General features: G+C 51.3%; 1 protein-coding gene across 1 annotated transcript in view; it reads right to left on the bottom strand.

The window, feature by feature from the left end:
• JADE2 (jade family PHD finger 2) overlaps positions 1-21,370 on the bottom strand; it is a 76,155-nt gene that overhangs the window by 6,824 nt on the left and 47,961 nt on the right. The window contains 5 exon segments of the mRNA XM_034066783.1: positions 4,523-4,640; positions 8,620-9,081; positions 14,749-14,865; positions 15,366-15,533; positions 19,818-20,029. Coding sequence (XP_033922674.1) covers positions 4,523-4,640; positions 8,620-9,081; positions 14,749-14,865; positions 15,366-15,533; positions 19,818-20,029 — 1,077 coding nt within the window.

The following is a 21,370-nucleotide window of genomic DNA, read 5'->3' as shown; positions in this document are numbered from 1 at the left end:
TTGGCATTTTGTAGAAAGAAAGGAAAACTCCATGTGAGACGAGGCATCAGGGATGCTGCAGTGAGCAAGTTCCCCTTGGGGCACACAGTGGGGACCTGAACCAGACCTGCAACCAGCTCCAAGCCAAAGAGAGAACACTTCTTGGCCAACTGTAGGCTAAAGTCTGTGTGCAATAAGATCTGAATCCTGTAGGTTATGTAAAAACAAGGTTTGAGCCTTGGATATGAACTTAGTGTGGCCACAGGGCTATCCCACTGAAGGCAGGGGACTCACTGGAAGCTCTGCACCACCAAGATGCATTCCTGGATCAGCGCTTTGGCGTGAGGATCTGCCGGAGCAGAAGGGATAACCCCAACGCTGCTCAGACTCCTTCCACGAGGATGAGGACCCCCAAACCCAGCTGTGTGCCACCTATCACCAACAACAGCATCTCCTGGAGGGCTTCAGCTGCAAAGCCAGCTGGACAGCAATGGTGCCAGCAGTGTTAAAGCAGACCTTGATTTAATTTGACCTTTTGCCTATAGTAACTGCTCACACTCATACTGGGTGGAAACAACCCAAAGCTCTAAAACTGAAGCAGTATATTGAGCGAAGTAAATAAAGCAGGAAAGGTGGCCAGCATTGCCTATGGAAAGCCAGGGATATAACTCTTAGCTATGTAGCCATTCAGCTAAAAATCAGTATTTCCTAAATGGCTTTGAACTTCTACTGGATTTATCCCTCCTGGGTAAACAGGACAAATACCCCATAAGAGTACAACTTGTATTGCCAAGCAAAACACTTCAACCTCTTTTACTTACACCATTTGGTCACCCCCCCCCCCCCCCCCCCCCCCCAGAGAAGTCCATGCTAAAACCTCTAGCAGTTTTCAGAGGGGGAAGGATATTGCCCTAAACCCAAGATATGGGTGGCTGATGGAAGACCCGTAGTTACTGAGGCTGGCCCCATGGCTGAACCTGCACAAGCAGCTATCAGAGCACTGATGTTAAACAAACTGGTTCATGTGTTTGGCACCTACAAACAGCCCCAGCAGCGAGGCCATAGGCTGGATGGTTCAAAGGGAACAATCTCTCCTCTCCCCTTGCTGCTGTGATGGAAATACAGCGGGTGAGCAGGGGAGGGAATTCACACTGCACCTGCCTGAGTGTGGATTAACAGGATTTACAGCCCTGGGGTTGCCAAGCCAGGACCCAACTCCTGCCCAAAGCACCCACTGAGAGCAAGGAAGGCAAAAGCTAAGCTGGTGTTTGCTGCGTTCCTGCCAAATAACTGGAGAAGGGCAGACACATTTTTCACTTGGCTTCCAAACCAGAACTCTGGCTCGGTTCAGGCAGCACAATGGGGCTAAAGAGAAACCTGAGCAGCAGCTTTTGAAGAGGAACCTGTCAAAATAGCAGCTGTGTCTCAAAGCCAGACACTGCTGACTTGCCGTTCCATGCAAGACAAATACAAGGGAGAGGGGTGGGTTCATTTTACACTGATTTTATTAGAAATCTCCTCCTCAAATGATCATTTGTCAGTGGGGGAAATTGAACCCCTCCAAGCTTTGAGCTTCAGGTGGAGCCGTTCCAAAACCACTTCTGTGCCAAAACCACCTTTGAATAAGCCCAACAGATTTCTGTTGATGAGTGCTGTAACAGCAGTTAGAAACTGGCCTCATCCAGGCAAAACCATGGGCCCTTCTTCTGGACTGCAAGAAGCCCCAGGTACCCAGAGCAGCTTGGTGGGAGCTGTGTAGAGGGGATGCTACAGGAGCCATCCCCCCACTTTCAAACCAGTCAGTGCTTTGTAATGTAGTGAGGCACAAGGAGAGGATGACCAAGGAAGTTGTGAAGGCTCCATCCCTGGCAGTGCTCAAAGCCAGGTTGGACACAGGGGCTTGGAGCAAGCTGCTCCAGTGGAAGGTGTCCCTGCCCGTGGCAGGGGCTGGAACTGGGGGAGCTTTAAGGCCCCTTCCAACACAAACCAGTCTGGGATTCCATGATGCTATGAATATGCAACAGTGAATTATCCATAGCTTTTGTCCCCACTGGTGCCAAGTATCTTTAGCTCCAAGTATTGTCAATTGGCATGGAGGAGGCTTAGCAAACACTTGGGTTGTTGGAAGCACTTGGTAGCACTGGGGTCTATAATGGTGCATGTTCAGTAGACAGGAAGGAGTTGAAGCAGAAAATGCACACAACACTGCTCTGCTGTGTGCTGCCCTTCTCTGACCTCAGCTACACTGACCACCCCTCCATGCCACAAAGCCACCAGCCCCAGTGCTTGCTCCTGCCATCGGGCAGGACCCGGAGCTGAGCATGCATATGAGCACCATATATTGCACTGGGGAGGAGGTAAGGTGTCCCTGCCTGGACTGTGTCACAGCTCACCAGGCCATCCTCGCTTCCCACATCTGGCATCGCAGCTTAAGACCCTGGTGAGGGAACACTTCCTGAGCTTGGAAGACCCTACACACTGATGCTGAAAGGCACTTGGGTCCCTAATATCCCCCTGGCATGGAAGGACCCAGATGCTTAAACCACCTGAAGATTGCAGGACCAAATTCCCCATGTCAGGTTCTTTCCCTGGCATCAGCTACTTGCAGGAGCCAGGTCCCAGAGGCAGCAATCCCTGCTCAGGCTCAGGGATGGCTCAGGCTCATTCCAGCAGCAGCTCAGCTCAGCTGGTTCAAAGCAGGAAACAAACTGGCAAACGTCAGCCATTTGGTGCAGGAGAGGAGAGCATCTGCATCAAAACATGAATCCAAAGCCTGCACCCCAATCCCCTCCTGAGCCACCCTCGCACTGCGGGTTTGCCTCTCATCACTCACCTTTAGGCAGGACAAACATCATGGTAAAGGCAGCTGTGCTTTTCCCAGAGTACATGTATGCTATTTTCAGGAAGGGCAATGGTGCAAAAAGCCCCAAAACACGAGTAGCAGAGCCCAGCACAGCTCCCTTCCCTGGCTGGCATCTGCCTCCCATCCCAGCCCTCCTCAGGAGGAGCTGCCACCCCATCACTGCACTAGAGATGGGGCTGTGCATGACTGGAGGCTGGGTTCCCCAAGGGCACTTCCAGCCATCCAACACCTGGTTTGTGAGGGAGATGAGCTCAAAAAGCCTTCCTGGCAAAGCATCCTGTGCCTGTCACCTTCCGAGAGCTGCTGATGCTAATCCAGGCTCACGCAGATGAACCAAAGAACATCACGAGGTCCCTGTGATTCCCCCAAACCTGCAGAGCCCAATGGAAACAGCACATGGAATCTGCATGCAGGAGCTCAGAATGTTGCTCTTGTCTTTTATCCACCCGTTATTCCTGAGCTGGACTTCCTCCTCACCAGCAGCATCCCTGTGGGGAGCACCATCCAGCACATTACTGTGTGCCAAAGAACGGCTCTTGGGATGTGGCATCTCCAATTGGTGGGAACAGCTGGGAACACCATTCTGTATCTGACCTCAACCGCTGGTTCAGTGAGGACATATGGAGCAACAACACACAGTGATCTGTGTCACAGGGACTGAGGTCTGCAGGACCCACATCTCCCTGGAGCACACCCTGGGGTCCCGGCCATCCCTGCCTAGCTCTGGCCTTCCAGAGGAATTCGCACAGGCTCCGAGTCACAACCATCTCAACGCACACATTCCTCAGGCTCCAAAACTGCACTCTCAAAGGGAACTTTTGTCAAGGAAAGCTCAGCCCAGACAGTTCCTGAAGAAACCCAAACCATGTGATGCCTTCAAACGCAAATCCAAAGCCACAAACACAACAACTGCTGGAAGCGCCTGCCAAAGTGCCAGATGCTGCTGCTGGAAAAACTGCTCTGCAGCCATGGGGTCTGCTCTGCTCTGCCACCACAGCAGGAGCTGCGGGCTCCGGGAATGCTTGTGTAAAAGGCAAGAAAGTAGGACAGAAGGAAACCAACTTGATTTCAGTTCCTTAATAAAAGTTGCCAGAGGCTTTGCATGTGGTAGCACGATGTTCTAGACCAACAGGTATCTGGAGGAGAGGACTGCAGTCAAAGCAGTGCTAACGGAGCTGGTCTCTCAGTGCAAAAGGCATCCCATCAGTAGCTTAACCTCTGATTCTTGACAGAGCCAAAGGCATCTGCAATGAGTCCAAAGCAAGGGCTGCTGACCTGTGCCAGGGAGCCAGCTGCTGTGAACCAGCCCCAGCCCCAGCAGCCCTGTGGGCAGGATGTGCCATCGCCTGCCAGACAGCTCCACCTCCATAAAGCCCCCAAACACTGCCTTAGCATCACTGCCTAGCCGAACACTTGGTCTTTCTGATAGACACCTGGGGAGAGGAGGAGGATCAAGAGGCATCTGTGGAATCACTCCGGGCACCCAGGGTATGGCTCCATTGTGTGCTTCTGAACAAAACTGGAGATGAATAAGACTCAACACAAGAACCAACCTTAAATAATAGGGTGGAGGGAGCTCTGGTTCCCTTGGGGAGGAGTCTGAGCTTTAGGCACCCATCTGGCTTCAGAGGACAGCAGGGACAGAGTGTGTGAGGACAAGCTCTGGCAAGTGGTACTGACCTGGGTAAAGATCTTTCTCAATAAGCTTCATCTGGAGATGGAAGATCTGCTCCTGCAGTTTACAAATGGTGTGCTTCATTTTCTCCCGTCTCGTCACCATGTAACAGAGATTTCTAACCTACAGGAACACGAGAAACAGTGTCAGGTTTAGGCAGTGTCTGGTTTGGGACCCAAATTGTCCCAGACCAAGGGGACAGTTCGGTTCCCCTCAAACTGTGTTGCTGCTTCTGCTGCCCAAGGAAATCCACACACCCTGGGATCTGGTCCTTTTCATCTCACAGGCCAAGGGGAATGGCTTTAACCTGCCCGAGGGGAGACTGAGATGAGCTCTTAGGCAGAAGCTCTTCCCTGTGAGGGTGCTGAGGCGCTGGCACAGGGTGCCCAGAGAAGCTGTGGCTGCCCCATCCCTGGCAGTGTTCAAGGCCAGGTTGGACACAGGGGCTTGGAGCAGCTGCTCCAGTGGAAGGGGTCCCTGCCCGTGGCAGGGGTTGGAGCTGGATGGGCCCTTCCAACACAAACCAGTCTGTAATCCTATGATAATTCACAATTCACATTCAGTACTTGTTGCAGCTAGGATGGAGCATAGGAAATACAGCAAAATATGCAGGTGATGCTGGCCCAGGTCAGCAGCTGGTGCAGCTCCCCTACCCCAAATGTAGCCCCTCTCTATGGTTACTCATGCTTGCCCCTGCAAATCACTGCTGCATTCTGTCCCCATTGCAAACAGCAGAGCATCAGACATAAGTGCTCATGAGAGCCAGCACAGGAGTGGTTAAACCCTGCTCATCACACAGGGATGCTGATAAACACCTTCTGAGACAACAGAGCTACCGTGTGGTACCCACTGGCATCTGCCTGGTGATGAATCTCAGTGCCATGGGGTTTGCCAGCCCTGCGTCAGGGTGGCTGCAGAGCTGAGCTCTGTCACCATGGCTGCACCGGGCATCGAGGCTTTAGGAGGAAACAGGGTTTCAGCTGCAAAACAGAAAATGCCAATGGCAGCTCTAAGGGGATTTGATGGCGTTTGCTCAGCTTCCTGGTGCTCTGAAAGAGAAAACTGCCTGTAATGAAGTGAGGAGGAGGGGGCCTGACTGGAGGTGCTGCAGCAATGTGCATGGGTATGTCCACACTCACACCTGAGACCCTGGTGTCTCCGATTCCTCCCCCTCCTCATCCTCAATCCCCGCTCTGCAGAGGAAAGCTGGGGTATTTCCAGGCTTAGGGAACTGTGCCTACATGGTCAGGAGCCTTTGTGCCTCTCACAGTGACAGAGCAAGCCAGGACATCATCCCATGCTCAGCTAATGTTTGCCACCAAGGGCTGTGAAGGCAATAGGATGACCGCAGCCACCCCCTGATGGCACCGGTCTTACCTAAGGACAATCTGGGAACATGTAGGAATACAGGAGAAAAAGCTGCTCTTTTTGCTGTCGAATCAGCTAGCTGGAAATGCAGAACAGTGAGCTAATGCTGTGTCTTTTTTGGTCTGGATTGGAGAAAACATCAACCCCAAATTTCTTCATGAGAAAAACAACTGCCTCTGGCAACCTGCATCTCCAAGTGTTCGGCAGTTATCTCTTCTCTATGATTTGATATTCCTGGAAGAAAACATCACTTGTGCTCTGCTTAGAGACTGCTGGTATTTACACACACTTACACAGCTAAATACCACCCAGTGCTGCTTCTCCAAGCCAAGCTTGGATGGTACGAGAGACAGGGAACTACAGCTATATGTTAAACCCAACTTAAAGCACTGGTCCTCATCCAGATACCATTATCAGCCCCAAAATTACAACCGTTCCTGACAGATCAATGACTGAAAACACTAACATTGAATGTGATGCCCTGTGGACACTCTCAAAGCCACCCCTCCAGGCTGCCCTTCTCCAACCCCTATTTGATGCTTTGCCTCACTACTTGCAAATGAAATGGGGCGGCCGTGAGCGGCGCTGCCAGGCAGGATCAGATACCTGGGATGCCCTGGATTTAAACCTGTATCACCCACTGGACTTTGATCTGGCCAGTGTTTATTGTTCCCTGTCTTGGAAGCAGAGCAAACAAACAGCTCTTCCAGGGCCAGGCAGTGAAACCTGGCAGGGTGTTATGCAGAAGCTGAATGCCTGATGGGCAATGACCCCACAAAGCCTGGAGGTAACTGTGGAAAATGAGGAATCTGGTAAAAAGTGTGGGTTTGACACCAAAAAATCATCAAGGAGAAGCTGCCATATCCCGTGTTTGAATTAGGCAGCTCCCAGAGCAAAGGGCTGTATGAAAGATGTAGTGATTCACTGCAGACTGTAGCCAGTGATGCACGGTGGTTCCCTGCAGCTGGGAGCAAGTGGAAGCAGAGGGAGGCAGAGCAGCCTGGTTTAGATTTACACTACAGAGAAGCAGATGAGGGAAGAAAGGGAGTTAAACTTGTCACCCTCGGATCTGGCAGCTGCAGCCTGTTGCCTACAGCTTGGTGCTGGAGACCCATTAACAGTGGCACCAGACCACCACAGAGGTGGGAACATGATGCAGTAAAGGCAGGAGCAAATGAGGCACAGACTGATCTCAATGATGTAGGCAGGGATGGTGGCCAAAAGGGTCACAGAAAAGAGACCAATAGCTTGAAATCCAATTGCTTTTACACAGGAAAAGGCTCTCGGGCTCTGAGACCCACTGGGAAGTGGGTGCAGCAAGAGACCAGGATGGTTTGGTCCAGAGCTGAACCCCCAACTGGATGTGAACACAGTGCTGAACCACACCACCCTTTTCTCTAAGGGTTAAACTATGCCACAGACCCACAGCAGCTTGGAGAGAGGGATAAGAGGTGCACAGCAGCAGCATCACCCCGGGGCCAGCATCACCATCACCTTTGCCTCTCAGGGAGCAGCCCGTCCCCTGCAGCACCCTGACCACCCCTGCTCAGGGCATGACATCCACTGGGTCTAAGCAATGCTATTTTCCTGCTTTTCTCCTTCCTTGCCTGCTTCCAGTGACTCCCTGAGCCCTTCCATGGTGAGCAGTCAGGCAGGGGCCACGGATTCACCCCTTTGGCAGGAGCAAGAGAAGGGGGACCAGGCAGGGCTCAGGTTTTAAGCAGAGAAGAAGGAGCTTGGCCCCTGCGTGCCAGGCTTGCAGCCCTGTTCTGCCTTTCACTGTCTCACTGCTGCCCTGTGCTATGCCCATGTCCCCCTGCCCAGCAGCAGCACCAATGCATCCATTCCCTCCCCTGGCCATTCTTTGCTGTCTGACACTGGGTGCTGTGCTGTGCTTCTTCCCCTTGTTGCTTCTTGCTTCCACTGCTCCTCCTCCTCTCCAGCCTGCTCTGCCCCATCCCTGCTCCTTCCGTCCATGCAGCCATGACAGCCAAATCCACAGGCAGGCAGCGATGCTGCAGCAGCCAGCACAGCCACAGGAGGTCCAGCACTGCTTTGGCACTGCTGCTCCATGGATGCTTGCTCTCACCCCAGAAGCTGCTATGGCAGTGGCTGCTCCTTCCCCTGCACAAGAATGCCCTGCTCCACAGGGAGCTGCAGGTGCCTGCATCCTCTGTCTGCATCCTCCGGCATGGCTCTGCCTCCACCAGCAGCTACCTGAGGACTTGACCCTCTTCCAGCTGCAGCAGGGCAGGGAATGCCTGGTCCAGCTGGCCCTGCTGCTCCCTCCTGCCATTCCCCTCTCTTTGATGTTCAATGTAGGAGAATCATGAGGTGTTCCTGTGCCTTGCTGCTGGAGAGCATCTGACGGGCAGGCACTGGGTAACGTTATGGTCTGAGACTGTGAAGATACAGTCGATAGAAGCTGCAGCATCAACTGCCTCCCATCCACCTGACCCCACCGAGGCACCTCTCCCCACAGACATTTGTTCTTTTGAACCCCCAGCTGAGACTGCCACTAACTCACTTCATTGGTGTCAGTGTTTTGGCAGTGATGATGCACACACTGAGCACTGTTATTCTTCTCAGTAATGCTCTACATGAAGGGACATGACTGTTTTGGGAGCTGAAGTGAGTCAAGTTCAACTTTACTGCAGACTATAGATGCCAGCACACATTAAAGCAGCCCTGATGGAGCATATGGGCTCACCACTGAAGAAAAAGCTGCACTCACCCTCTCCAGGTCTTGCCTGAGGTGCATGAAGAGCTTTAGGCGTCGGTAGAGAACGTCCTGTTCCTGCTGGGCCAAGTTGTCCACTTCATCTGTTTTTGGTGTCAGCAGCGGTTTGTTGGAGTTTGCTTTCCTCTTCAGCTTCCAGTACTGGTAGACAAAATCCACCAGCGACTCGCTCAAGTCCAGGTTCTCTGCCACCTCTGAAGGCTTCACGAGTTCATAGAAGTCCTCCTCCAGCTGCTGGAGCTTCTGCTTCCGCAGCGTGACCTTCTCCAAGTCCAGCTGGGCTTGGTCAGGCTCTGTCCGTGCCTCCTCGGGCAGCTTAGTGGCACCGGTGCTGTGCTCAAGGCAGAAGGACTTGAACTTCACTTCGTCGTTGTCTGCTAGGATAGTCCGCATGTCCAGGTTGTGGTCGAAGGCGCAGGTGACGTGGAACGCGGTGACACAGGCGGGCATGGAGCACTGCGGGGACAAGGACAGGGCTTATGGACAGGACCAAGGACCTACTGCTTCCCACAAACCCAGGGACACCCATCTGAGTGACAACACCTACCGTGAAGCGATGGATGCTCCACAACTAGTACTCCTTATTGCCCATGTCTTAGCCATCTACGAGCCAGACACCCAAGCAGAAGAAACCCAGGGTTCACTGGGTATCAGCAAGCACCTTCCTACCTCACCTGCTTTAATCCTTCTCTCTGCTGGGCTCTGCTCATCCTTCACCTACAATAAACAGGAACTTCCAATGGTTCTTCCAACAAGAACTGCCAACAGCCAAAGACGACAGCAGGAGCCAGAGGGATGCTCACAGACTGTCAATGGTTTTCTCCTGATGGAGAAATCTTCATCTGTATTTCACCCTTAAACTACTCCAGTTACCACATCTAAAGCTAGTATGCTGTTTTTATTGAAAGCATACAAAACGCGTCAGTGTTTATGAGTGAACATGGGACCTCAGATGCAGCCAATACTCCCGGAGCACGATGCTGCTCTAATTAGCTCCATTTAAAAAGGGGAGGGGAAAAAAAAGGCAACTCAACATCAACAGAACAGAACATCACAAAATGAACCTTTCAGAATGGGTACAGTGGCTGGACTGCTGTCAAACTTATAGCACATAAATATTGTAACAGTTCCCCATGGCTTATATGACTTTGGATCCCACAGGCAACAAACTTCAGCCTGGTTTCCTGCAGAGGAACCCCCGTAAGCCAGTGCTGTGCCTGTGTCCATGTCAGCACCTTCTCCCTCTCTACTCATTAACTGGTTTTTAATGGCTCTGAGTATCAGGTAATTATTTCTACCATAACCCATAAGAAGTCAGTCTATTCCAGCTGCTAATGACCAGTTAAACTGCAATAACGAGACATTTTAAGTGGGCTATTACTGTAGGCACCGCATTTTGGTGTTTATAGAAGAGTTATTCCAGTGGGGGATGAAGATGCAGTTGTGGCCCAAAGGACCAGGCAGAGGCACATGAAATTTCCTGGATGTTGACCACAAACCATTCAGTTTAACTGAGGCTCTGCTGCACTTCAGTTCTCAAAGGAAAAGAAAGCACAAGCTCTGTTAGGAGCTGAGGAACAAGAGCTGTACGGCTCTTTATCCTCATCCCATTGGCCCTGAAGGCCTGCTCCATCATCCAGCGTGTGAACTTCTGACATTGCTGCTTTTAGATGTTTTCCCCTGACTTTAATTTATGAAGCTGCTGATGCTTATGGAAGCACAGACTTGCCCGGATACCAGGGCCAAGGAAAGCATAAGCAAGTGCTGTCCAAGCCCTCCACTTCCAGGGCTCTCCAAGCCCTGCTCCTAAGCCTCCAGTGGGAAGAGCTGGATGCAGCCTTCCCATGGCCGAGCTCTGAGCTGTACTAGCCTAGCTCCAGGCAGTGATGCTGGGCACTAACTCCTGCAGGCACCAAATGCAAGCAGGCTATGAACTCCCTGTTCACCCTGTTGGAACTGGATGAGCTTTAGGGTCCCTTCCAACACAAACCATTCTATGATTCCATGCTGCCAGCAACTGCCTGGAGCCTGGCACCACAGCACCCATGGGACAAGCCCTGTTGCAGCCTCCCATGTGGCTGAAGCACCAGCTCCATTCTCAAGTATTTAGTTTTGGTGATGAAGGAGGGACAGAGGGAGCTCAGCCTGATTTGAAGCCTCCAGATTTATTCAGTGCAGTCAGTGTGTCACACACTGGCTTTTACAGCTCTGGCATGTGCTTCTGTAGCCACTGGCACAAGGAGATGCAATGACACTTCTTGAGATTCACCCTTCTTCACTTTAACAACACTGTCAGAACACTTTGCCAGCTGGAAGGTCCCATTATTGAGCTTTCTTCTCTGGTAGCCAAGATGTAGCATGGCATTACCATGGAGTTCCTGGTGTACTCCAGGTACACTCCTGATGTACTCCTGATATGCTTCATCCTGGCTATTCTGGCATTAACAGCTGGGGGTGCTTCAAGCTACAGCATCCTTTTGTGCTGTTATGCACACAAATACCTACAGTGGAGAGAGTGGACACAGAATTTGCCACACAGTGAACCACGTGAGTGAAGGAAAGCCACAGGGATGTTTCTGCCACCAGAGCTGATAACAGCATTAAGAACAAGGCTGTGGCTTCTGCCAGGACAATGTCCTAACAGGACAGACCATCACTCCACCTTAGGAACAAAGCACACGGAATGTCTCTCCTCCGACAGATGGCAAGCAGCACTCGGCAGAAACTGTGCCCAAAATGCAAATAGAAAATCATCAGGCAGCCCAGCTGACAGGGCAACAGAGGAAGGGACCTGCTCAGCCATGGCTACCCAAGGACCTTCCATAAACTGACAGTAAAACCACACCGATCCATCCCAGAACAGCGCTGGAATGAAGCAGCTCATCGTGGGAGAAGGGATGTGCCATGCAGAACAAACCAGGCTCAGAAGACTGGCCCAGCCCCTAAGTCTGCTTTGTTATTGGTGATTATCTCACAGCACCTTTCACTCAAGGATCTCAGCACTCTTTGCTCATCCAGACAAATCCATTCCCAAATACAATTCCAAGACAGGATGAAAACTGCACCAGAGATTACCATGGGCTGATAATTAGTCCTCAAACCACTGACAGGGAAGAAAGAGAGGAATGGTTTTATGTGCCAAGGGAGTTCAAACTGAAGTTTTCCAGCTCACAGAGGTGCTCTGGTGCAGTTTAGGGCTGGAAGGGAAGGAAGTGGCTCCTCCAACAGACCTGCGAGGGGAACTCAGGAAGGGAAAATGAATTACCGGTGCTGAACTGCAGACAAGCCATCAGCCAGGACACTCCTGCATCCTTACCAACACCACCATGTGATGCTCAGTGATCACAGATGGTCTGCATCCTGGTAGTGCTTCTCAGCCTAAACAGGCAATTTTCAGCATCCGGGAACCACCGCACCAGTTATCCCAGTGGATGGGGACCAGCGGCATCTCAAAGGGAGCAGTGGGAAGAGGAGCAATAAGGAACGACTGGATGGTGAAGGATACTTTTGAGGGCTTTTTCCTCCAAAAAAGCAACAACAAAAAGAAAGCTGGAAGATGATGACGGGAAAAGATTGTGCCCTTTGGAGAAGCCTGCCAGCAGCTAACAGGGACCTGGCTTTTTGTGCTGTGTTGAAAGGCCTCGGTGAGCATTTCCAGTTGTTCTGACAGGGATTTGGTGAGGAGGGAGCTGGGTCCCAAGGAAGTGTGGTCAGGACTCCTGGCACTCTCTTTTCCATCTCAGCAATGCAAATGAGAAAATTCCTGCTGGATACCGAGCTCTCCTTGGCATGTCCTGGTGTCTGACCACATGAACCACCATGAAGTCATGATTTCCCTTTAACAGGAGCCGGGGATAGGGTGACTCCAGGGCTGCATCACTGCCCAGCGTCTGGGAGCTCTGGCTCAACTGTGGACATGACAAGTTACACTGGGTTCAAAGTTCTGTACCAGAAAGCACGGGAAGTCATTACAAGGAAGCAGGAAGGTCAGGCAGTGGGAATCCCTTCCCTTGGGCTTTGACCCTTTTGATGGTCAGATCTGGATGAGGAAAAATACCTCGATGCACAGAGGTCCCTATGCAAAACCCATCTCATGTTTGTCTCTGCCCTTGTGGTCCAGGTGGGTGTTTTCTTGTTGCCCCTGAGCATCCCCATGCTCTCTTGGGATGATGCTCTTCCACCCCTCCAGTTTGCCTTCCAGATTTCACCTCTCATTCCCACAAAGCCCCTTTCCAACCAGCCACTTGGAAAACCCCCTCCTGGAAAACAACTCCCTTCCTTCCCCAAACCTGCCCCACCTGCAGCACCTGATTCCTGCCACCAGGAAGCTCGGTGCTTGAAGAGAGAACAACCTCCTCCTTTCAGAGCTGGGTCATAAACCCAAAACGCTGACAAGGGGGGTTAGATTACACCTGTATAAACAGGCACCGATCAAAAATAAGCTCCATAAACAGAAGCTTTCAAAACAGAGCTCTGTACCGCTGATGAGTACAGAGTGTGCTTATTTACCTATGGGTGAACTTATTGATTTACCCCATCAATCCTTAAATAAAGGCTCTGCTGCCTTTTTCCCCCCCTTCTCCCCCTTTTCCTTGAAGCAAAAGCACCCCGAGCATGCAAGGGTGGCCTCGGCAAGCACTGTGGTGGCAACCTCATGAAGACTTAGAAAGCACGAGCTGCCGGCTCATGAGACAATAAAGCTCCTGTTCCATCTCAGGTGACCTTTAATGCAAATCCATTCAGTCCCCAGGATCTCACAGCTCCCATGTCATGCCGGCACTAAGAGGATGAAGCCTCAGAGAAGCTGAATTCTTTTTGATGCTGCCAAGCCTGTTTGCCTCCTTCCCTGCCCTTCCGTTCTTTGAAAGCAGTTGCCGTTATGACACAGTCTCTCCATCTGGCAGGGTGAATAAGCAGATCCACCCGGAGCCATCAAAAATGATGTGAGTCAACGGCAGAGATTTAAAGAAGTATTGTGAGATTTCATTTCAAGCTAAGGGGATTGCTTTTAAATAGCTCCCTTTAAAGTATTAAACCCAGAGCAGTGACATGAATGCAACAGAGCCTGCAGACCTCCTATTCCTATCACCCTTCTGCAACCAGCCAGCTGCTCCCCGTCTCCCATAGTGCTGTGAACACCAACCTCAGAGGTGCAGCTCCCATTGCTGTACTGGAGATGATCAGCTTGGACTGCTCCACACCTCAGTTTCTCAGAGCTCAATGGTTATTCTATCCTCTCCTGCACCCCAAGACTGCTTTAATGCCTGGTTTACCAGTGAAAGCAACAGGCACAAGCACTGTAGAACAGCAGATCACCAAGCCCATTCCCAGGGACCACTGGGATATTGCACTGGCCAAGCAGAGGAAAGCAGGGAGAATCACAGCAAGGATTCCCAGATGCTCTCACACCAAGAGTGCTGCATTTTGGACGGGAGCTTCTCTTCTTTGCTCTCCAAGAAGAGAGATCACGGCCAAGGAAGCTCTGTCCCACTTTTGTAATAGGAAAACCCAGAGCATCCTGCTTTCTGTTTGAAAAGAGAACTTACCCTCCTGCTGAGGGGAGAGCAGGCAATCAGATGTCTGCTTAGACGTGGCAAACGGGAGAAAACGTGGGAATGCAATGATAAATACTCTATTTATACATGGGAATGTATACTCTACTTAATACACGGTAAATACTGTATTTTCCAAGACAGCAGGTTGGTGGGGACTACCTAATCCTGGGGCTCCCTGATATCCCCCCAACAGAAAGGCTTCCCACTGGTTTGTGAAACACTTGGGCTACGTATCCCATGAGCATCCCACTTCCCTGCCAGCTCTGCCAAGCCTTTCTGCTGGAGGTTCCTGATTTCAAACCAAGGTCATTTGCAGCCCTGGTAATTAGTGTCACTAGAGCAACATCACTGTGTTATGCAAAGAAAGTTAATCTAGATTCCTAGCACTCAATACATTAAATGATTGCAAACAACATCTGATGATATCTGATGGGCGCTCGTGCTCCCCGTCATTAAGTTCACTCCAAGCAGGAATAAGCCTCAGCCAGATCACGTCCTCCAACATCTCCAGCGGCAATTACAGGCACAACCCCAGAGGTCTGAGTTTCTTTGGTGCCAGGTTACGTACCTGAATACAAGTCCCAGTGCACTCCTTGCAAAGGCTGCAGGACAAAGCCCATCTGCTTGCTGGGATATGAGAGATCTTCGTAATGGGTTCCATTTTTTCAGGACATCCAATGCTAACCTGTCCATGAAACAGAAGACAAGTTGTGAATCCTGGCTGCCACCCCGAATCTCCCATAAGAGCATATCTGCAGTTGTCTGCATGAGGGATCCATTTCCTATTTGTTATTTTTCAGGGCCACTTGTAAGCTGGAAGATAAAACCAAACCCCAAAAACCAATGTGGGTGAAATAGAAGGGAAAATTTATGTCAGTGTTTCCTCTGAACTAACTCCTCACCTGGCTGTGCTGTGTATCTCGGATGGGCACATGGAATGAGCTTTACCCTGCCCAGAGGTCTTGTGAATGCCCCCCACCTCTCTGCTCCTGCACCCCACCTCTGTGCTCTCTCTTAATAGGGTGCCCCATGGCTGCTAATTAAACACATCCTGATGACCGACCAGTATCACAGCTCTGACCCAAACTGGATACCATTCACACCATTAATGAACATCCTGGGCTGAGACTTGAAACCAGGTCCATGCCCACCCGCCTGTCAAGAGGAGATTAGGAAACATCTTACTTCAGGTATCCATAAGGCACAGCTAACGTGGACCCATTTCGTCCCGCTCCGGGTGGGCTTCAGTGCTCCCCCCCTCTTCGGGCACAGTAGACACTTTGGCTGAACCCCAAGGGCACAGGTCCGGCACAGCCAGCTCCCGATGGGCACCTTCAGGATGCCGTAGCACGCCTGTGCAGACACAAGGCAGGAGGGTTAGGGCATCTAAGAGCAGGAAAAGCATCTTCACACACCTCCTCCTTTGCTCCCACCTTTTCCACTGCCACTGGCTTATTGCTACTGCATCTGAGCATCCTAATGCACAGCAGATGTAAAGCAGCTCCGCAGTCACTGACAGCGAGGTTAAGCTCTTCCTTCATTGCTACCTTCCCTATTTTGACATGGATACTCATGCTGGATCAGTATGTCCTGGGTTTTAACTAAAAGTGTAAAAACGTGCTGTGCATCGTGCCAAGCATCTTCCTGGCTCTAGGTCTGGGGTGGGCAACCCGGCTGCTCTGACACCAGCAGCTCTGCTCTGTGGGCAAAGCCTGTGTCTAAACAGCTACCAGAGCCACAACAAGTCAGGGGAGCAAGAAATGCCATGTGGAGAAACCTCTGAGGTAGCTGAGGGTTAAAAAGCCACAACCTCATCATTGAGAAAGATGGCCACACTGGTTACACCCCAACACAGCCTGGAGGGGAAGTGAAAACAACGACAGAAAGGTAAGAAGGGGAAAGCGATAGTCACAATATAAATCGGAAAGGAGGAACCACAGAGAATAATAAATATCAAGGACAATAAATCTAAATGACACAAGAACAAGTCTACGGCCAAGAGAGTGAGAACTAAAGGACCTGGGTCACCCACAGAGCTCCCCAACCTGCTGAGATAGTGCAGGACACAGAGAAGCCAAAGTGTTCCTAAATACTTCTCTTCCGTTCTTGGGGAAGAGCCAAATGATAAGCCCTATCCCATAGCGATGGTGATAAAATACTTTCCACTCCGGCTCTAACTCATGACAGTATTAAAAGCTGCTCCTAAAACCAGGCAGTGTTTAACCAGCAGGTCCTGGCAAGTTGCACTTAAAGGGTTTTCAGTGAGTGGCACACAGCTGCCTTGGGCATAATGCGGGGCTGTGCCACTATCTTCAGCGAGGAGCTGTAATTAATACTAGATCTGTCTGCTCTGAATCCCTGCAGCAGGGAAGTGGGCAGTAAGGACCCAGTGCTGCTGGCTGGGAATGAGCCCAGGCATTTGTCAGCTCTGCTGCTTGAAGTTTACCCCCCCAAAACCAGCTTTCATCCTGTTGGAGGTCACTGCCACTGCAAGTTACAGGGGCAGAGGGGGCACATGGAGATGTGTGAGCGTGGGAAAAGCACATCCTCAGTCTTTACTGGCCAAGAACAGGCTTTATAATGACAGGAAATCTGGACAGGGACTTTTTACAAGGAGAGGCAATGACAGGGCAAAGGGGAATGGCTTGAACCTGCCAGAGGGGAGACTGAGATGAGCTCTTAGGCAGAAGCTCTTCCCTGTGAGGGTGCTGAGGCGCTGGCACAGGGTGCCCAGAGAAGCTGTGGCTGCCCCATCCCTGGCAGTGTTCAAGGCAGGTTCAAGGCTGCTCCAGTGGAAGGGGTCCTCGCCTGTGGCAAGGGTTGGAGCTGGAGGAGCTTTAAGGTCCCTTCCAACCCAAACCAAGCTGTGATTCTATGATTCTATGACTATTGGCTGCCCCAAAGCACAAATCGACTCGGAGACTGATTTCCAAGGGGAAGAAGACACTTCATAAAAAGATTATTGGAATAACAAGGTATTAAGGCAGGTAATATTGTTGTTGCAAGTCTACATGGTTCATAGAGACTTTACTGTGTGCTTCACAGCACCTCCAAATCTGAGGGATAAACTGTTTCTGTAACAGAGTTCTATAAACCATGTGATTTAGTACCAAACAAAAAGCAGCCTGGTATGTACTGTCAGGAGAATAAACTGGCAGACTGAGCTCAAAATCCAGGGCAAAGCAGGAATTATGACCACTTGTGCATCTCTAGCAGAGTCTTGGCTCTTGGTTCTTTACTCCTGGAGGTTTTAGAGCAGCTGAAGGTGCAGTTCTGCTCTGAGCAGCAAATACTACAGGGTCTCTGACCTGGACAGGGAGTGCTTCCAGATACAAGGTGGGTTATCAGCTAAACACGCTCTCCCAGTCCGGCACCAGCTAGAAGGTGCTGTGGGAATACGGAGCCAGAGCAATGCTGAGTAGGAGCAGAGCAGCTATTTTTATGGCTGTGCCTGTCACGGGTGCAACATCACTGAGAAAGGGATGCTAAAAACTGGGGAGGATGCTGAGCCACAGGAAAGCTTCATGTGGTGCGTGTAACAGAGGAAGGGCTCGGCCACGTCCTCACACCAGGGAATGGGAGTTCAGTAATGACAGGACCCTGCACGGTGGCTGGAAGCTGGAGATGGCTCACTCCCATGCTAAACAGAAGTGTGATGTTGCCACCGTGACAGCGATGAACCACAACGATTTAGCAGCAGGGGGGAAGATTCCTCCTCACGGGAAGATCTGGAAATGAAGACTGCATGTGCTTACTAGAAGCTACGCTTCACAGGAATTAATTAATAGCAAGCCTCGTGGTTTACGTTATGCAGATGAGATGTTTACAACCATACCTTCCGGCACCATCACCTACCAACGTGTGTCTGAGCGCAACCCTGCCTCTGCCCCTTTCCTATGGGATGCAGGAGGATGAACCAGGGTTCTGGCTGCTTCCGATGGGACCCCCAGCTCCCCTCCTCAGCTGGAAAAGCATCATCCCCAGCAGGTTTGGGATGTGGGGCTGACAGAGGCATGGGGCAGGTTAGGTGAGAAATGTGATGCCATGTAACGTCCCATGCTGTGGCTCTGCACTTTGTGGATCAGAGTGCAAACTGGGGCAGTTTATGGGCTGGCATCAGGCTTAGGGCTGGACTCTGCTCCAATGGAAAAAATGGAAAATCCCCCTTTTCTTTCAACAGCCTTGAAATCCAGCCTGCTGCATCCCCTTCTGCCAGCCAGGGTCCTTATGTCCCCATGACACCCTGTGCATGCTGACCACCTCCCCCTGAGCCTCTGCCCACCACAGGGGTCAGCTCACAGCCTGACAGTGCAACCTGGGCTTGTTGAAAACCCAACCCCAACCAAACATCACCCAACCCCAAGCCTGAATCACGCTGGCATTTTGTGGAATCTGATTCACTGATGGAAACCATTCAAAACACCCACCTCCCGCAACTATAGATATCTCCAGTGCTCTCCCACCTCCGGGAAGCGCTGATGGAAACGCTGCCCAAAAGATGAGCAAACGGCTCTCTTCAGAGGAACAAAAACCCCCTTCATGCAGAGGGTGAAGCCCAGGAGCTGTTGCTGCCATCCCAGCACCCCACAGTGCTTCCCCTCAAAGCACAAGCAGCAAAAGCACCCTGGACCCACGGGGGACCCAGGAGACCCTCACCCGACTGCTTTCCCCTTGGCAAGGTTTCCCCCAGTGCAGGGCATGAAGCATTTGCATTCAGCTCTAAAAATAAAGTTATTTCTCTGCAGGCAGCACAATCAAATGAAACCCTACCCTCCTATTGCAATGAGAAACAGTGCTCGTGGAGCTGGCAGGTCCTGCTACCCCCTGTGTTATGCTGTGGGAGAGGAGGAGGTTGGAGGTCTGTGCATGCCCATCCCTCCTGAGAGCAAGGGGATTGTGAGGCTGCAGACCCACATCCTTCCCAGCCCAGCAGCCAGTCCTGCACATGGTGCTGGTTACCCCTGGGTGCTAAAGATCTCACTGCAGTTTAATAAAGAAAGATGGGATAAAGAAGAAGAGGAGGAGGCATAACATAAAAGATGGCAGAGATCAAAGAATAAGGAAGAGGGGCAAAGCAAGCGGCTGTTTTCAGTCTCTGTTGTGTGTTTCTATGGGCATTTATGAAGGGTTGGGGCTAAGAAACTAAGAAAAGTAAGCTTGCTGCCTTTCAGCTATCCAAGACCTCCTTGCTCCACCAGAAATGCACTGGGAACCCATCAGAAAGCCTACCAGGGATCTACAGCTCAGGGCAGTGGGAACGCTGGGGATGGGAAGAACTCAGAGGAGCATATAGAATCCCATATGGGTTTGCATTAGAAGGGACCTTAGAGCTCATTCAGCTCCAACCCCTGCCACAGGCAGGGACACCTTCCACTGGAGCAGCTGCTCCAAGCCCCTGTGTCCAACCTGGCCTTGAGCACTGCCAGGGATGGGGCAGCCACAGCTTCTCTGGGCACCCTGTGCCAGCGCCTCAGCACCCTCACAGGGAAGAGCTTCTGCCTAAGAGCTTATCTCAGTCTCCCCTCGGTCTGGTTAAAGCCATTCTCCTCTTCCTGTCCCTACAGGCCCTTGTCCCAAGCCCCTCTCCATACCGAATCACGCTGTGCAGACAGCCCAAACCTGCTGCTCTCAGCTCACCTGGTGCACGCAGACGTTGCACTTGTCACAAAACACCATCTCGTTGCCATCCTCCCCCTCTGGCGAGCGGCACACGTCGCACACCACGTCCTCGTCGTACTCGATGCCCAAACCCTCCTCTGTTTCGATGGCGATGTTCATGTTCTCATAGCACATGGTCTCCAGCTCCTCCAGCACTCGCTCCAGGGTGATCTCATCCAGCTCAGGCTTTTCTGCAAGGCAGAAGGCAGAGGAAGTCACTGATGCAGCTCCGGTGCCTTCAGGGAGTGCTTTGCAAAGGGCTGAGCATTTCAGATTGCAACTCAAGAAGCAAATCCACGGCAATGGGAAGAGCAGCGATTCAGAAAACGGCTGCTCCGAACTCAGGGTGCAGTTTATGTTTCATAGACAGTAACAAAATATTGCTGCTGGCTGAGAGGAAAGAAACCCATTCAGCTGAAGCAATGCGGATAATTAGGGCTGACAGTTTCAATGTTCAAGGAGACAAGTTCTGCAAAGATGCTTTCTGCAGCGAGGGCTTGCACAAGCTTTGGCAACACCAAGTCAATGCTTTAATTGTGAAGACTGAAAATTGACCTTTTTGAGGCAAATCAAATGGAACTGTGAATGGGACACCAAAGGCTGACACGGAGAACAAAGGGGTTTATTCCTGGTTGGGTTTAGCAGAACCAGAAGGACAGAGCCAGGTAGGGGTGGGCTCAGATCTGCTGTGGTGTCTTTTATTCCCCCTAAACCAGTATCTGAAGTGGAAAGAAGTGGCAGAGGTGCTTTGCCATAGGTTTCTCTACGGTGATAACCAGGAACACAAGGCAATAACCAGGTGAGGCTTTTTCAGAGCAGCAGCCTCCAGCAGTGGGATATACCTGGATACCATTACAGAGGGATGCTGCTGCCTGATGCTTGGCAGCCCCAAAGCACTGCTGCAAACATGCTGCCTCTCACCTGCATACAGAGCTCCTGTTGCCACACACACAATGTGAGGTCAGTCCAGGTAAAGGAAACAAAGAGGGGAAAGAATCTGTCGGCAGCAAGTGAAAGGTTCTGTGCGAGGGGTAAGAGGCAGAGTCCTCACCGCACCCCATCTCCCCATGAGCAGTATTTCATCACTGGAGATGATTACATAGAGATGGGAATGGAGATAGAGCAGGATGCAATACAAAACACTTAAGCTCTGTATTTCAGTTGTGTGTATTATCCATGATGATGGCCAGGATACTCCAGCATGCAGCAGGCAGTGCAGGAGCCTGACCCGCGCTGCTGTTCACCTTCCTTGTTGCAAGGCAACGTGAGAAAACATCTCATTTATGAGCAGAGAAGGGTGGGGAAAAAAAGGCTTGAGGAAATAGCAATGTGAAGCAGTTATTTCAGGGTGAAATTTGCCATGTTGGGCATCTCTCGAGCCACAGTGTGATACCCCCATCGTGGGCTGAACCCTGGGGCTATGGGAGCTCCATGGAGCTGGGGAAGGAGGGGTTCCCAGGCAGCAGTCCCAGCTCCTCTGGTTGGATGGGGCTGGTGGGGCTGCCCCTTTCCCTTACAGCCATAGACTGGCT

This window comes from Melopsittacus undulatus, chromosome 10 (genome assembly GCF_012275295.1).
Source record: "Melopsittacus undulatus isolate bMelUnd1 chromosome 10, bMelUnd1.mat.Z, whole genome shotgun sequence".
In the NCBI taxonomy this organism is placed as follows: domain Eukaryota; kingdom Metazoa; phylum Chordata; class Aves; order Psittaciformes; family Psittaculidae; genus Melopsittacus; species Melopsittacus undulatus.
Note: the sequence above shows the minus strand (reverse complement) of the source record. Positions and strands in the feature narration are given on the sequence as shown.